Consider the following 19232-nt stretch of genomic DNA (forward strand, 5'->3'; position numbering starts at 1 on the left):
TGTTGCTCGGCTGAGTTACAAAAGCGTACTGAAGAGAAAGCAGCCGCGCGCTGGCAACCGGGTGACATTACTACTTGGGTAGCGCGATAGATGGCGCTACTAGTTGATGAATTCGCTTGATTAGGGCTGAGTTACAAGGGTGTTATCTCATAATGTGGTTCAAGCGAAGGCACGGACACCTAAATATAATACATATTATTAATTATCAACATAGTATTTACTTAACTTTCAATATCCCTTTGGCGACGATTAACTCAGTGCTGATGCTCGAAGCAGAATGACCCAAATGAATTTGGTCGGGCCCTTTTATGCCCACCGCCAGCTAGCCACTTGCACCTGGCTCCAATTTCACCACGGTGACAGGTGCGACAATTGTAAAACATCACTGTTGCTGACGTCACAGGCAACCATGGGCTACGGTTACCGCTTACCATCGGGCGGGCCGTATTCCTGTTTGCCACCATCATTGTTTTATTAAAAAAAACTTTATTATATCGGAAAAAAACAGATATTTCTCTTGCTAAGTTTATGACAATTGTCACAATAAACACTACAATTGTCACGAAATTCCGACATATAACTCATTACCTGTCAAGAATTACCTACAATTCTTCTAAATCTTGACAATTGTCAGAAACTTCGCAAAAGAAATATCTGTTTTTTTCCGATATAATAAAGTTTTTTTTAATAAAACAATGATGGTGGCAAACAGGAATACGGCCCGCCCGATGGTAAGCGGTAACCGTAGCCCATGGATGCCTGTGACGTCAGCAACAGTGATTTTACAATTGTCGCACCTGTCACCGTGGTGAAATTGGAGCCTGGTTGATCATGCCACTTGTCATTCCAGAAATGACGTCACAATCGTAGTTGCTCATGTACCTCGTCCATTAATCGAGTTATGCAGAATAAAATGATTACAACATCTTTTCAATAAACTCCGTTATACATAATTACTAATCAGTAATATTTATACACAATATAATCACTTAAAATTAATATACAAATCTTAGTAGTTGGTTAACTACTATCTCAAAGTTACCACTACCCATGTTTCTCTTATCAACCGTGGTTTCGTATTGTACCCACATAAATCACCAAATGTGTAAACTTCACATAAAGTTGTGTTAAGTGTTTAAATAGTACAATATATTATCAACATTGGACTTCAAAGAGAAACAGGTCAGTTTCATACGTACTACAATTTGTACATAGGATAATAATATTCTAACACGCTCGATAAAAAAAAATATTCTTCATTTTCAACCCTTACGTACAACCACCCCCATCATGGAAACAATCAATTTAACCCTTTACCGCATGGATTTTTTATTCTCCCCGAATTAAATATATGTAATAAAACACTATAAATGTAACATAACAAAAATTTTGAAAAAAATCTATATTCGACCCAATTAAAAATAATAGTAAATAACAATTTGTTCCACATTTGGAACTTTATGTATTAGTGGCTAACCGGAGCCCGATTATTAAACTGGTCAAATTTGGAACTGTATGCAATATATGTATGGAAAAGTAAGTTTAAAAAAATCACTTACAATTTCAAAAACAATTTATTATTTGTATACTTATTTTTGGTAAGGTTTAGGCTATGGTAGCCACTTACCAGTCTTACCACCATACGGAACGTACGAACGTTTGTCATTGACGTAGTAAAATAATTTGATCGTTATTGGTTATCTGTGCTACCAGCTGTCACCGGTTATCTACAGTTTATTAGCAATCCGGCTAACGTACCTAACTTAACAAAAATAAAATAAAGAAGTAGCTTGCCTGAGTGCATAAGGTTCCATATTTGTCAAACTGATAAAAAAATCACTAATGCATAATGTTCCATATTAGTCCAATCCTTCTAGCTTATAACACATAATGTTCCATTTCAGGAACAAACTTTCACGACATCATACATAGTAATTTGAATATAAATGCTTACATGTTTTACCGTAAAATCTCGCGGCATCTATTTTTCTAATACTCAACGCTGGAAATTTATTTATTGCACTAAATATAACAAAGAAAAGCTAATTACAAAGTAGTCAATCACACTTGCAAGTAAAATTGCCGGACGTCGGTGGAAAAGATAACGTCATATGGACCACAAACTAGTTAGAAGCTGTATCAAGTACAGAAAACGTTCAGTAGTATTCATAGTTTCTACCTCTTACAAGTTCAGTAAAACAGATGACGCTTATATCAATCCAAGAGGATAATATCATTACGTTCCAAATTTGGACCCATATGCGGTAAAGGGTTGACATACGTACATTTTTTTTAATACGTAGGACATGGATGATATCAATATCGAGTATGTCCATGCAACAGTTTTTTTTTACATTTTTGAAAATCTATAGCCGCTCCCCCCACCGATGAAAAGGTATATATTATATGACATTTTTTCTTTTTATCATCTAAGCTTTGCAACCCAATAGGTCTCTATGACGCTCGAGTAAATCCCGATTTAGCATCGTGGGCTCCCCTACCATTATAGTTCCGTTCACCAAATTAGGTAAGTAATAGTTAATTCCATAAAATAGACAAAGTCGGACTGGGAAATTGGAAAAAAAACCGGTGAAGTGCGAGTCAGACCTGCGTTCCAAGGGTTCCGTACATAAGTCCAACTCACGCTTGACTGCACATGTCTAATAGGTTTTCCTGTCATCTATAGGTAAAGTATTATTTTGTGTATTTTTTTCCAAATATTAGGCCCAGTAGTTTGAGAGATAAAGGGCCCCCCCCAATGGTCAGACAGACAGACAGACGCACGAGTGATCCTATAAGGGTTCCGTTTTTTCCTTTTGAGGTACGGAACCCTAAAAATTACCCATATACCTGTAGCAGTCGTTCCTAGGCAGCGAAATGCTATACATGGAAGTATTCTGTCCGCTCAATTATGACCCAACGCAAACTACCCCGCGATAGGCGGTACTTACAAACTGCTCGATTGGCAATCTCAGTACCACCGAGATGACAGTCAGTGACAAATGGCTAAATTGATTTATAAAAACAACGTTTTTTTGTAATTAAAAATATATTCATGTGTCGTGAAGTGGTGCAGAAGTTATTTTAGTTCATACCAAGGACAGTGGAATCACTTTTCACTTGTAGTAAACAGATAACTTCAGTAGAATTTGGAAAAAACATGACGATTTGTTTTCAATACTACCGTGCTAAGCTAAAACGTAACAACTGCATACGACTTTCATAACAACATACGACTTTTTAAATTGCGAGGATAATAGGGATGGTGTTATGCTAAATGAAGTAGACTATTTTATTAAAGTGTGTTTGGTTTAGGTATTTTCTATATAATTATAAATGTAGTAATAAATTCCTTCTTACAGATTTGTATTTTCCTTTTTTATTTCATGAGATGGAGCTATAAAAAAACTACCTAGTTATTTCAAATTAATAATCAAATTTGGTATTGCCATTTTACATTACTTTCCATTCAGATTCCCACAAGATGCTATTCGCAGAGAACTATGGAAAAAAGCTGTCCAATTAGAGAGACATGAAATTGAGTGGATGCCTGGCAAAGATATCTAGAATATGTTCTATTCATGAGATATAACCCGTGAGATAATCATACCCGGTCTCCTATATGTTGTAGTGTGTGCTACGCCTTACCCTCACACGTAACATAGCCTAGACTATATAAGCTCGTACCCATGTTATTCTAGACATTATAGACCTATACTCCAACCAAATAGTTTCATTTAACGTCCAACACTACAATGTAGATACATTTTTCCTATCATGCTTTCACTGAATTAATTTAAAAAATACACACATTATCTGAAAATGTTGATCATTTGAATCCACCCTCTACTGTCACATATATGTAGGTTCTCTCTCAAGCCATTTCCGTCATTAGAAAAGAGCGGCAAACATTTAACTCACATTATAGACGGGTCTAACGCGAATTATATTAAATTACCTTGATTTACCGACGTAAATCAGTTTCGTTTCGTATAATGTGAGTTAATATGTGTTCAAAACGCGAAATTTTAAATTATTATAAGAGCGGCAAATTTAGAAAATGTAAGCGCGCGAACGGCTGTGGTCCTATACAAAATTTTAATTTACCTTTTTCTACTGACAAACTTGCTTGCCCGGCTATATACGTATAAAATATTCTGAACTGAAAGTATTTCAAATATTTTTGACCCGATTCGTGTACCCATGTAAATTTTGCAGACTGTATAGCCACTTAGCCAGTCCGATTTCTAAGATCAAGTTGGCCATACATTTACTATGGCGTACTTGATCTTAGAAAAACGGACAGACTATACCTGAACGTGACTTCGCACTGCCATGCAGATTGATAATAAAATATACAAAATATTTATTATAGCGGAATACATTTATACAACAATGATATATTTACTTATGTTGAGTTAGTATGTCATGTCATAACAACATTTTAACTAGTTATCTTTTAATCTGCATTAAATTATTATACGTGAATTATTTGACTGGTTCTTCACTGTATGGCATAAACCTATCCCTGTCCAAGTCATATTCTAATCAAATAATTGAACCGCGAACTCTCAGCGGCCAGTACGTACAGCAAGAAGGTTATTAGCGGATTAATGTCGCTGATTGGTAGTTATTGACATTATATGCATTTCATCTACACTTAGCTATGTACCATTAGTGTAATAAAGATGACTCTTATTTTGTTTACCAGCTTTGATTACAGGCTCTGTAAACGCGTCGTCTTATTTGAATGTAGGCGTAATTGTGTATGTGTGCTAATTTGGCCCGAGAATTTGAACGGTAATGTTCCTAAAGGCGGTATCCATGGTTATATATGATCGCAGTTCCTAGGTACTTGCTAGGAATATAATAGTGGTAACACACTATCGCACCGCACCAAGGTCATTGTGCGACGCACCCATAAGTAAGAGCGAGAAAGCGATATCTCTTTCTCGCTCTTACTTATCGGTGCGTCGCAAAATGACCTTGGTGCGGTGCGATAGTGTGTTACGGCCTTAAAGCTTTGCCCATTTGTGAGTTTGTGATAAAGCCCATCGTGCTAAGTTTTCAGTACCGTAAAATGGGGTGAGTAGGGATTACGAGGGCAGTTGGATTATGAACGGGGTGAGGAGGGATGACAGAGGGGTGAGTTGGTCTTTACAGGCTACTGCTACGTAAATTATATATTTTAATAACAAATCAAGCTATTATAATGTTCATAATCCCAAAGTGTCGATCAAACAATTTTCAAAACTCACCTTAGTCTGAAATCCCTCCTCACCCCTACTACGGGGTGAGCTGGGATTTCCTACTATTTCGTATTTATCTTTAAACTTATGAAATGGAATTAACTACACAAAATAATAAAAAATCTAAAATTCAAACAACTGGAACATTTATTACGTATAAAAATCAGTTTGCCACATGTAAAAATAAAGTTTTATCGAGGTTTGAATGTCAGTTTTGGCCCTACTCACCACATTTTACGGTACCTAGTGTTCTTAGTTAGGACGATAACCTAATTTCGCCCTATGACTGTGGTAAAAATTATCTTAATAGTGGTAGCGGTAGCGCTCTTTCTACTGAGCGATTTTGGACTTGGACTGTACTTATTCCCTAACTAGCTGTGCCCGCGGCTCCGCCCGCGTGGAATTCGGTCTGTGTCAGTAAGCGGCTAATTTCTAATCCTGATTTCTCTCCCTCTCCCTTGGAGGCGGAACTTGAAGTAAAGTTGACAGATGGATATGCTAGAGGACTGTAGTCCAGATAAAATATTTTACAGTTACCACTAAATAAAACTACACTGCAAAATCAATAGGTTTTTTCGCCCTTATTTTATTTTATTTTATTTTACACGTGATTTAAACGACAGAGTAGTAGGTGTATATCGGACGATACAGTAAGGTATACGCGCGCGAGCGAAAGCGAAGCGGCCTGCCTGGCTAGAGCGCCACTCACCGTGGTCTTCTTCAGACTCCTGAGGAAGACCACATGCCCCTTGTAACCTCATTGCGTTGCGAGACTTTCGCGAATGATTCGATTTTTTTCGATTCGAAGGCATGGAAATGCGTATAAAATGCAAGTCCCAAATCGTTTGACTCCGCAAACGACCAGTGCCGGATTAAGATATTTTGATGCCTTAAGCATTTCTAGACCATGGTGCCCCCTCTCTCTAGGGTCATCAAGATTACATTGAATTTTTTTGGTAAATTGACTGACGTTCATTGCCGCATTACAGCTGAGAATGTCACCTTACGCCACCCGAATGTCACCTCTATCATATATTAGAATGTAATTGAAAACGCGAGCGAAGCGAGCGCGAAAATGTTTCGTTATAAAAACGCAATTTGATAGACAGTTCATAAAAATGAACTGTCTATCAAATATGGAAATCTATACTTATAGTATGGAAATCAGTCACATAATTTTATCACGAAAATTGACAGTGCTGCAGCAGTAACGTAGCACCAGAGTAATGCTGCTGCAGTCGCCACCCGAATGTCACCTTTGCCATAATTTAGAAAGTTATTGAAAACGCGAGCGAAGCGAGCGCGAAAATTTTTCGATATTAAAAACACAATTTGATAGACAGTTGTACATTTTTACCTTTATTATGGAAATCGGTCACATCATTTTATCACGAAAATTGACAGTGCTGCAGCAGTAACGTTACAACAGAATAATGCTGCTGTAGTCGCCACCCGAATGTCAGCTTTATCATATCTCAGAAAGTTATTTAAAACGCGAGCGTAGCGAGCGCGAAAATTTTTTGATATAAAAATCGCAATTTGATAGACAGTTGTACATTTTTACTTTTAGTATGAAAATCAGCCATATAATTTTATAGTAAATGAAAACGCGAGCGAAGCGAGCGCGAAAATTTTTCGATATAAAAAACACAATTTGATAGACTGTTGTACATTTTTACTTTTATTATGGAAATCAGTCACATCATTTTATCTCGAAAATTGACAGTGCTGCAGCAGTAACGTTGCAACAGAATAATGCTGCTGCAGTTGCTACCCGAATGTCACCTTTATCATATCTTAGAAAGTTATTGAAAACGCGAGCGAAGCGAGCGCGAAAATTTTTCGATATAAAAAACGCAATTTGATAGACAGTTGTATATTTTTACTTTTCGTCCCAACAGGCGCGAATCCAGGATTTCATACAGAGAAGGGATGGGGCAGTTTTTTATCAGCCTAGCTTCGCATAGGGCTCGATATTTAAGGGTCTCAGCGAGGTTGTTTGATGCAAGAGAGGTGAAAAGATGCAAGAAAGCAGAGCTTGGAATTGACCAAGTGAATTGAATTGGCGAAGAGTGAGCAAGGCAGAAGGCCCAGCTGCGAAAGAGGAAAGCTTGGATTTGGATCCACGCCCAAGTGTAATTAAGGCAGAAGATCAACTTTGCCGTAAGGCAGAAGGCCTCGCATAAGACCTAACGCCGAACTGCAAAAGAGTGGCTTGAAATCGAATCTATGCATGTAATCACGACTCTTCTACTGCTCGCTGTTCGGCTTCACTCGAAGCCGAAGCGCTACTTGATAGGATGCTTTTAGTATTCGGCTTTCACGGGGCCCCTTATAACACTTTTGACAGGTAGGTCTCAGGATCGCGGCTAAGGAGCAACTTGGCTTGGCCGATAAATCTGGCGTGCAAGAGAGCAAAATTCGCTATTAAATCGGTAACCTATGTCGAAAAAATCGGCTGGCCGCAAGCCCGAAAGCAAAATATTTTTCCATGACTTTAAGGGCCTCCGCGTAAGGTCAAATCGAACTCACTCTCTTACTTGATCCCTACGACCCTTCGTTATTAGATGGGCAAGTACTTGTACACGTATAAAAGTTTCATGTAGGTACCTACTCCACGACGACTGCAATGCTGATGCAGCCTGCGCGTTTTTTTGCCTACGGTTTTGGTGCCCCCTAGACGTGGTACGTGGTACCCTAAGCAAGTGCTTATTTTGCTTAAAAGGGTTAATCCGGCACTGCAAATGACAGAGGTCAATGTTTTTTTTTCAAAGTACCCACCTTCGTAGCCATTATTAAGTGCTGTATACGTATGAATATGGATTTGATATGGATGCGATATAATTACGATTAGGTATAATTCATGACGGAGAAAATTAATAATTTTAAATAATTATGCAATTATACGCGTGTTGATATGTGTGTTTATTTTACCACTACGTAACTATGTAAACTCATTTTTAGTTTTCTTGATTACTTAATTTTTACTCAGTTCCCCAAAAGATGGCACTGTGCAATGAGGGGCAATTAATTTACTGTCGTTTAATTTTGTTGTATTATTAAATCAACATAATTATTCAATTAAATTTGTTGATAACCGTACCCTCTCTGCTAAACTTAGAGTTAATTTGGCAAAATCCTTCCTCGGTGGCCTATTCATGTCAACACGTATTAAATTCAGCGCATCTGTTAGTTTACCAGGGTACTCTATAATGGTAGCACATATTTGAAAAAAGTTTGCCCCTCCTTCCTAAGTAGCGCCATAAGATTCAGGGGCAAACTTAAGTCAATCGAGTGTTATAGCTACCCCCCCTTTTAGGGGTTGAATTTTTATAGCCTATAACCAGGGACAGGAACCGGTTACCTTAACCGGGGTTTTTCATAGGGTTATTTTAGAGGTGTTTATAAAAACCCCTACCATAACGGTAACCGCTTAATAAGGTAACACTTTGATTCGGTAACCGTATCAGATCGAGTTAACCTCTGTTACCGGTAACCGAAATAAAAACCCAGTCTATTCAGTTACCTCATTATGAGGTTTTTGACCAGTTCAAACGATTGTAATCTTTACGCACACTTAAATTCAACTTATTATTGAATAACCGAGGTTGGCATGGGCGGTCTATGAAGCCTCCAGCACAAACAAGTTTTTTTGCCTTTCCTTTGTTTATCTTTATACCTACTTGTATGGTGTGTTCTTATTATAAATGTATGTCTTTCCCATCACGGAACAATGGTGTTCCGGACCTTTGGGAGGCGTGCGCGGAGCCGAAGCCAACACGTAGAGGCCCTTTTGACACTTTAATGAAATGTAAGGGGTACACCGAGCGGAGGCTGCCCTTGCCCGTGTCATGGGACGCACGCAGAGGCAGCACCCGCCAGGGTGTAAGGACTATTGAGAGTTGATGGAATCTAAAATGAACTAGGTTATTGGGTGAAAGCGATGGACTAAGAATTGAGCTATGGGGTAAAAAACCGGACGCCTGCCTAATAAAACGGTATGCAATTTTATATCCGGCAGACGGTGACTCGCCCTCACAAGATGGGCCCCCACAAAAAGCGACATCTAGGATGGCTCAAGGGCAACACCGGTGTGAGCGGCTCAGGGGTGTCGAGAGGTGTGCGCCGCTTTCTACCCAGTGGCTGTTAACAGCCACTGTGCCAACTCGCGTCTTATGCATATTTCACTTCCACCCCTGGAGCTTATAGCTCTAACGACTCCACTCTGGCCGGCCGGCTAAGGCAAGCCAGAGGCAGAGAATCCTGTCCCACCCACCCTCCTTGCGGGTAACAGAACTCTCCAGGAGCACTCGGGTACGTGAGGTCGCTAATCCCCAACAGCTCGCCACAAGCTGCCCTGCGTTGACTGATTGCACTGGTAAAACCAGCGGGCGATGGGGTCGTCACATCCCTACGCCTTATTATAAATATTATTATATTATAACTAAAATAAATAAAATAAATAAAATAAATAAAATAAATAAAATAAATAAAATAAATAAAATAAATAAAATAAATAAAATAAATAAAATAAATTAAATAAATAAAATAAATTAAATAAATTAAATAAATAAAATAAATTAAATAAATTAAATAAATTAAATAAATTAAATAAATAAATTAAATAAATTAAATAAATTAAATAAATTAAATAAATTAAATAAATTAAATAAATTAAATAAATTAAATAAATTAAATAAATTAAATAAATAAAATAAATTAAATAAATAAAATAAATAAAATAAATTAATTAAATAAAATAAATTCAAAAAAATAAATAAATTCAACAAATTCAAAAAATTAAATCAATTAAATAAATAAATTAAATTAAATAAATTTAATAAGTAAAATCCATAAAATCAACAAAATATAAATAAAGTAAATAAAATAAACAAATTTTTTAGTATTTTTTTTTAGTTCTGACGGCACATCACTAAAACTACTTTAATGTAGCAAACCAGTAAGCAACCGATAATAAAGGTAACCATAACTGAATGAAAACCTGTTAAAAACCCTTAACAAAAACCCTATCGCGATGGGGTTTTGAGATTAACTCGGTTAAAGGTTAGGGTTACCGTTTCAATAAGGTTACCATTACAATCAGGTAACAGTATGATAGGGTTACCGAATGATACGGTAACCGAATCGATTGGGTTACCGAATTGATAGGATTAAGCGTAAAGAGGGGTTTTCCGGTCCTTGCCTATAACCTGGCCGGGGATGTTCTCGGCAGATTAGTAAAATTTGCATCAAAATCCGTTCAGCCGTTTTCACGTGATGCGCGTTCAAATAAACAGACAAACAGATAAACAGATAAACAGACAAACAGACAAAAATTCTAAAAACTGTTGGAACGTGTTCTGTTATCGATTCTAAGTATCCCCAGCCAACTTTTTTTCGAATATCTTCCATGTACAGACTTTTGACCCTCTTCAGCTTTATTATATGTATAGATGGGAGGAATGTATATTACGAGTTTCTGAGTAGGTAGGTATATATTTATATGTAATACCTAATACCTACTACGTAACAAAATCTTTTTCATATCTGGATGTGCCTACGCAGTAGAAATCGTTTTCCTTATTCTTATCTGAATAACTGTATACTATTCAATATTTAAAAATAACTATTAACCACCCTCATGCATCATGCATTAAGTAGAAATCTTATTTAGGTACGTAAGTGTTATTGAGACGATGTTTATAATTAGTGGTAAGGGACAAGGGGTAATAGGAACAAGAGAAAATAACACGATATAGTTTTAAAAAAATATTTTTTAATTTTCACATTTACCCCCCAAAAGTGGCCTCGATGTTTAAAATTCATTTGTTTACGTAAGAAATCCGTCTATCTGCCCGATTCGAACTTTAAGATACGTCAATTAATAGATCTAGAAACGATATGGATTAGATGTGTCAGTGTCAAGGGTGAGGTTTTGTTTGAAGAAACGTCACATTTGACACTGACATATCTAATCCATATCGTTTCTAGATCTATTAAGTGACTTATCTTAAAGTTCGAATCTGGCCTGGGTCACGAATTTACATATGTGTACCAAATTTCAACTTAATTGGTCCAGTACTTTTGGAGAAAATAGGCTGTGACAGACGGACAGACAGACAGACGCACGAGTGATCCTATAAGGGTTCCGTTTTTTCCTTTTGAGGTACGGAACCCTAAAAATGAAATGAAATAGAATAGAAGATCTCTCTCGGTATGTGTTGTCCCAGAGGGCCGAACGACATCCAACGAGAGTAGCAGGCCAATTCGAACGTACGCTGACATCAGAATGATATCTTTTTTGATTATCGTGTATTTCAGTCGTACTTGTCCATACATGTAAAGGCGCGAGCGAGACGGACGATAACTAAATGACATCATTTAGATATTATATATTATCATTATGAATATTATGATGTCAGTGTACGTTCAGCGTACGTTAAATCTATTTGTAGCTACCTCTACCACTAACTCAAGAAACTTTAATTGGGCAATGTAGTGGTATATTGGTTGTGACAGGAAAAAAAAGGATATCGACGAGGAAGAAGCCCTATGCGATGGACTGATCAAATCAGTGACAACTCCGGCAAGAAAGTTCACGAGGCCATTCACACTGCCGAAGACCGAAACACGTGGAAAGCAATCGTTCGAAAGAGTAATTTATAGAGGTCACGACCCTCAGCTATGAGGAATACGACTCGAGGAGGAGGAGTACTATATTCCTTAATAATAAATAACGAAGATTTTACGAGATGATAATTGATGACATAATATGAATTTAAATTATCTCATTTCCTGTCACGGGTTAGGACCGTGACTTATGTGAATACCTACTCGTACAAGCAAGATGGTGTTCATATTGATAAAACCCCCGTATGTGCATAAAATAATCTATAATTATAACGATGTACCATTTGTATTATGTATTATGTTGCACAGTCATGGTTGTTTTTCATGCCTCTGCAACGTGAACTTTTGCTTTTCAATAATTTAATGAGCTTAATGTGTTGACCTAGTAACCTCACCTGATGATAAGTAATGAAGAGTCATCGTGGAACGTGGACAACTGGTCTTATCTTTATAGTTTACAAATTTCGATCTGGAAATAAATAAGTAAGTTGTATAAAGACTAGAAGCCGGGTTATTTTCAATTCCTTTTTTCCTTATTACCCATTGATAGGCGATGGGACGTCGGTTCGAGTTAATTTCTTGTCATGTTTCAGAAGTTACGTGCGAAATATTATTAGGTCAAGTAGAAAGTTTTAACCTTTTGGAGGCCAATGACCGATATATCCGCACCGCAGGTTCAACGCCAAATACCGATTAATCGGTCACAGACCACAGAGCAACGTAGACCTGCGTGCATATGCATAAAGTTCAATTTCAGTTTTGACACTTTTGTGACGTGGAATCTGAGTGACAGCTTTTGTGTTTGACACGGCGTCGAAAAGGTTAATTTATAACCCATTTTGTACCTTGTCACAGTGACAATAGTACGAGGTCTCTTCTCTAGCAACTTTCATATTGATTGTCACAAGGTACGAAATGGGTCATAAATCGATACATATTGGCCTTATTGCGCATTTCAGAGAACATAGGGGAACTTTAAAGATGGTGGTGATTGGAAAGATGGCATTGGCAAGCAATCACGTTACGGGCTTCCTCTAGGTCTAGCCGATGAAAGTTAATTATATAATTAATAATTATCTTGCTAACCTGACGGTCAGGACCGTTATTACCGCTAAGGATGGGGTATAGAAAGGACTAATATAAGTCATCCAAAAACTCATCAGACAGAATCTTCAGCAATGAAGACAAGGAGTTGGATTGATCGAAAAAGCAGCAAACTCAAACGTGAAGCATGATTCATCTGAAAAACAATAAGTTTTTTGACAAAAAAATCATTTTTGGTACCTACGTAAGCTTTATCTGCTATAGCTTATCGCTGAATGTAGGTACTTTTCTTTCCACAGGCAACTAATACTTATTGAGACAATACTAATAACCAATTAGACTACGTTGTTTTATCACAGAGTTCCCATGACCACCTCCTGTCTCCATCATCAGATCAGCTCCATGTCATCATCATAATATTTACGAAATGTACCTATGCGAAATTAACAAAGCTTGTAAAATATAAAACTCCAGTCCAGACAATACCTAGAGTTACACCAAGAAAAGTCTGCAGAGATTTTGATAGCCCACGCAGTGCAAGTGTTGTTTTAAACGTCAAACTTCTATGAAATTATGACGTATAAATAACACTTGCATTGCGTGGGCTATCAAAATAGCTGCAGACTTTTTTTGGTCTAACTCTACATTCATTTCAATTCCAACAGCAGCTGCGGTGGCAACCGGGATAAACGTAGAGATGAGGGAGAGAGTAAATATTTAGCTTTATTAAATAAAAATCTCTGCTAAATCATAACTAAAATCGATTTCGTTGCTGCAATCAAAGTCTGTCTTATTTCTGCAGATAAACGCCCAATTAATCCTAAGATAACAATTGATTGTAGCTATAGATAATTTGTAAACACACCGAATAACAATACGCCTCAGACGTCAGAAGATACACGAACAGTAAATCGCCAACAAAAGCTGTTATGATTGTAAACTGTCCGGAATGCATTGTGAATCTATTGTGATCTCAAATGCAGTGCGCCCGCAAACAAGTGGACACTGTAATTAAACTCCCCGTGTATGTGTTCGAGACTATTTGGAATATATAATATTCCACTATGTGTGATATATGTGTGTATAGTGCTGAAGTGAAAAATGTGTGGACTTGATAAAGTGGGGTTGTTCTGCTTTACAACTGTCTTGGTTGTGGCAGAGGTAAGAATACATAGGAAATACATTACGATACAAGTGCGAAAGTAGGAAATACTGAAGGGAGTGATCGACACTAGTTGCGAATAACCTATTCGCACGTGTATCGTACAATATTTTACACTACATATTATTATGGCTCTTTAAATCTTAGACATGGGCACGTGAAGTGATAACTACCGCACTAGAGCGGTAAATTAACAACTTGATAAAGATCCGTAGGTATATTGAGACGGGAATTTTATCTAAAACATTTGAATCATATCTATGGGACAGGAATAGATTAAAACAATTTTTGACGAGGCGTCGAACGATATACGTCGGGTATTGGAAGTAAAATATTAAAGGAAAAAGTGGAAAAATCGGAAGTAAACCTTAAATAGTCCAAGATCTACATACCCAGTCGTCTTTACCAAAAGGGCACACGGGGCCCGTACCCAGGGCCCCCATCCTCAGGGGGCCCCGAGATCAGACAGTAACAGTATATTTGATTAATGATTACCCATAATGGTCATAATAAATATAAGGTCATAGTAGAAAAATGCTAGTTCAATTTTGCTTTCTTTACTTTCCAAAAGGGCCCCAAATTATTATGTGCCCAAAAGCCCCAGCATAGTTTAAGACGGCCCTGTACATACCTAAACCCACTTTTCCACGAGCTTACAGGATTTACTCCAATCATGCATTCAATATGTTAACTAAAATTACGTCTATCAAAAATTGGAGTGGAGGAGTCCGGTAAACAATGAAATTACAAAATTATATCTGTAGACCTAGTGAAAAGGGGTACAAGTCTCGCGCATCTTAGGTGTAAAAGGGCATAAGTGTCACGTGGAACTTACACCCTTTTACACCTGCGCTGCCCGAGACTTGTACAGTCAGCAGCAGAAGTTGCTAAGCGGGCGAGGTGTTCAAAATTACCTTGACGCGCTCTTATTCTCTTCACAATAAAATCGCGTCAAGATCATTTTGAACACCTTCCCCGCTTAGCAACTATTGCTTCGGACTGAACCCTTATTCATTAGGGCCTTATATATTAGAAAACAATACTGTGGCCCTAGTGAAAAGGGGTACAAGTTTTATATGGAACTTATACCCTTTTTTTACCATGACAAGATTGCACACGCCATCATACGAAGTCTCGAAAAAGCGCAACAAGTTAGAAAAGACCATCCGGAAAACTCGACGATTACTGAAAACACAAAAAAAACTAATGAAACGAAGACACGAGCTTCAAAACACTAAACCGAAATCATTATTAATGAAAAAAGAGCTGAGCGCACCTTATAAATTGATTAGCAAAAATATCAAAAACGATTACAAAAACCATGGTATAATAATATACTCCGCCTGGTACTCTATTCCGAGATTCGCGTATGACCTAACTGACACGGGCCTACGTCATCATGCTGTTTACAGGTTCTCAAACTTTAAAATGTGGGAGAATTTTAATCAACGGTGAAAATTATTTTAACGGCATTAATTTTAAGTTATTCATGTAGAAACATAGTAAAATAAAACAAATCTAATGTATTAAATTAAACTTTATTTATCTATACAAGACAAACGTTTAAAAAACTAATTCACAGTTACACATTAATTACCAAGCTTACGACGTGAAAAGTTTGGAAAACACTGCGACTGCTCACACTGAGCGAGAAGGAAATAACAATTAACACGCGTTCGACAAGGATGACGGTCAGGGCATGAAGTTATCTAGATCCGAATTGTCAAATGTGACAGCGCTATCCTGTGTTGCCAGTAATGTAAACAGAAATACCCGAACGTCTGAAATTTCTTTCGTGAATCGGAAGATATTGCTAACGAATAATTAAAAATGACGTGTTATTGTAAAATTTAAGATAAAATACATTATAAATCAAAATTATAAAATTATAAAGAAATATTTTAACTTATTAACCATAGCTATAATGTACCCATGTAACATGTTATGTTGAAATAAAGTGGCAATGTTATTGTGACGTAGGCCCGTGTCACTCTGGGAATAGAAGACCATGTTTTATTAGACCATGACAAAAACCATAGACAAGAAGTAATTCAAAAAACACCTCACCTTATCTGGAAGCTTAAAGAAAGCGTATAAAGAACTAAGAACGCATAAAACTTGGATAGAAGGAATAAAAACGTCAGATAAAATAACACACAAAAGAAACGACGTCTTAACTGTAGCAACAGACTTCTCACGGGCGTAGCCAGGTTTTAGTATCGGGGGGGGGGGGGGGGGTTCAAGAAAATAAAACGACTAAAAGTACTTAAATAACCCTTACACAAGAAAAATATTAGAGACTAGCTGTGCCCGCGGCTCCGCCCGCGTGGAATTCTGTCTGTGTCAGTAAGCGGCTAATTTCTAATCCTAATTGCTCTCCCTCTCTCCTGGAGGCGGAACTTGAAGTAAAGTTGACAGATGGATATGCTAGAGGACAGTAATCCAGATAAAATATTGTAGGTACCACTTAATAAAACTACACTCCAAAATCAATAGTTTTTTTCGCCCTTATTATAATTTTACACGTGATTTTAACGACAGAGTAGGTGTATATCGGACGATACAGTAAGGTATACGCACGCGAGCGAAAGCGAAGCGGCCTGCCTGGCTAGAGCGCCACTCACCGTGGTCTTCTTCAGACTCCTGAGGAAGACCGCGTGCCGTTTGTAACCTCAATGCGTTGCGAGACTTTCGCGAATGATTCGATTTTTTTTCGGGAAGGCATGGAAATGTGTATAAAATGCGAGTCCCAAATCGTTTGACTCCGCAAACGACCAGTGCCGGATTAAGATATTTTTCACCTCAGCAGCTCGAACAAGGGTACTTTGCTTCTTAAAAACAGTGAGCAAAATGCGATTTTGCTCACTGAGTAATTTTGTCTCACTGAGTGATCAAAAAGCGATTTTGCTCACTGAGTGAGACAAAAATACATTCAAGTTACCTTTATAGTCAAATGTCATTTCAACATGCGGGGTCTAATACAAGTTCGATATACTGGGGTTCTATTACCTCCGTCCCTCTAGGTATGTTCTCACTGCTTAGGGTGAAAAATTTTGTGTACTACACGAGATCAAAGTTATTTACATCTCGTGCGCTTTTGAATCCCTTACTACGCTCAAGATTCTAAATTAGATTCACTCGCTACGCTCGTGAATCTATTATAGAATCTTTCGCTTGCACGGGACTCAAAATAAGCACTCGAAGAAATATCAAACTTTGATCTCTTGTTGTACAAATAACTATTGATGCCCTAAGCATTTCTAGACCATGGTGCCCCCTCTCCCTAGGGTCATCAAGATTACATTGAATTGTTTTGGTAAATTGAGTGACGTTCATTGCCGCATTACAGCTGAGAATGGAAATCAGTCACAAAATTGACAGTGCCGCAGGAGTAACTTTGCAACAGAGTACCTAATGCTGCTGTAGTCGCCATATCTTAGAATGTAATTGAAAACGCGAGCGGAGCGAGCGCGAACATTTTTCGATATAAAAACGCAATTTGATAGACAGTTGTACATTTTTACTTTTTAGTATGGAAATCAGTCACATAATTTTATCACGAAAATTGACAGTGCTGCAGCAGTAACGTAGCAACAGAGTAATGCTGCTGCAGTCGCCAACCGAATGTCACCTTTGTCATATCTTAGAAAGTAATTGAAAACGCGAGCGATGTGAGCGCGAAAATTTTTCTATATAAAAACCGCAATTTGATAGACAGTTGTACATTTTTACTTTTAGTATGGAAATCAGTCACATAATTTTATCACGAAAATTGATAGTGCTGCAGCAGTAACGTAGCAACAGAGTAATGCTGCTGCAGTCGCCCCCCGAAAGTCACCTTTGTCATATCTTAGAAAGTAATTGAAAACGCGAGCGAAGCGAGCGCGAAAATTCTTCGATATAAAAAACGCAATTTGATAGACAGTTTTACATTTTTACTTTTAGTATGGAAATCAGACACATCATTTTAACACGAAAATTGACAGTGCTGCAGCAGTAACATTGCAACAGAATAATGCTGCTGCAGTCGCCACCCGAATGTCACCTTTATCATATCTTAGAAAGTAATTGATGTGACCCGATAATCGACGATGGCGGAGAAATCCAAAATCCTAACCACCGTATACTATAGGTAATAGTTAGTAATCAATGAAATATGCCGCACGCCTGTTCTTATTTTGATTCTATGAATGTTAATATTCTGAACTTTTCGGGGGGAGGGGGGGTTTGAACCCCCAAACCCCCCCCCCCTGGCTACGCCCGTGAGACTTCTACAAGAGATTATATCAAGGAAAAAAGTCACCTGACAAATCGAGGTGATGCAGCAAATAAAAAAACTGAAATTAGAAAAAAGCCCGGGCCCAGACAAAATAAGCAACGAGGCATTAAAATACGCCGCTACATTTCTTGCCCACCCACTTGCACACCTCTTTAACCTAATACTTGACACAGCAGTAACACCAAAACAGTGGTCGGAATCCAATATTATTCTTTTATATAAAAAAGGCGACCCCAATGACATTGCAAACTACCGTCCTATTAGTTTACTACCAAGCCTCTACAAACTTTTTTCAGCGATTTTAGAAAAAAGAATAAGCAAATCTTTAGAAAAATGTCAACCAGTTGAACAGGCAGGCTTTAGAAGCGGTTTCTCAACGATAGATCATGTGCACACAGTAGAGCTCCTAATTGAAAAATACCAGGAATTCCGGAGGCCGCTATACATTGCCTTCATAGATTATCAAAAAGCCTTTGATACCCTATCCCACTCGTCAATATGGGAGGCATTAAAAGAACAACAAGTAGAGCTCCAGTACATTGATATCTTAAAACAACTCTACAAACATACCACGAGTAGAGTCCAACTAGAAACAATCGGCCCACCAATACAAATTGAACGTGGCGTAAGGCAAGGCGATCCCATATCACCCAAGATATTCATTGCAGTGCTAGAGTCGATAATTAGCAAGCTGAATTGGTCTGGCCGCGGATTGCCTATAAACGGTAGCTATATTACCTACATCACCTAAGATTCGCAAACGACATCGTCTTGCTTTCAGAACGCTTTTCAGACCTAAAATACATGATACTAACCCTGCAGGCTGCCAGTAGAGTGACAGGGCTAGAAATAAATTTCAACAAATCAA

At 37.8% G+C, this 19232-nt stretch overlaps 2 protein-coding genes across 3 annotated transcripts in view; both read left to right on the top strand.

The window, feature by feature from the left end:
- Positions 1–19232, top strand: part of LOC134792106 (venom allergen 5.02-like) — a 197619-nt gene that overhangs the window by 88369 nt on the left and 90018 nt on the right. The gene's annotated exons all lie outside the window — the stretch shown is intronic.
- The window catches only part of LOC134792080 (uncharacterized), a 28643-nt gene continuing 23095 nt past the window's right edge, over positions 13685–19232 (top strand). For both annotated transcript variants that reach the window (XM_063763219.1, XM_063763220.1), the window contains exon 1: positions 13685–14084. In XM_063763219.1, coding sequence (XP_063619289.1) covers positions 14025–14084 — 60 coding nt within the window. In that variant the 5' untranslated portion in view covers positions 13685–14024. The remainder of the gene's footprint in view (positions 14085–19232) is intronic.

This window comes from Cydia splendana, chromosome 7, assembly GCF_910591565.1.
Source record: "Cydia splendana chromosome 7, ilCydSple1.2, whole genome shotgun sequence".
Classification (NCBI taxonomy): Eukaryota; Metazoa; Arthropoda; class Insecta; order Lepidoptera; family Tortricidae; genus Cydia; species Cydia splendana.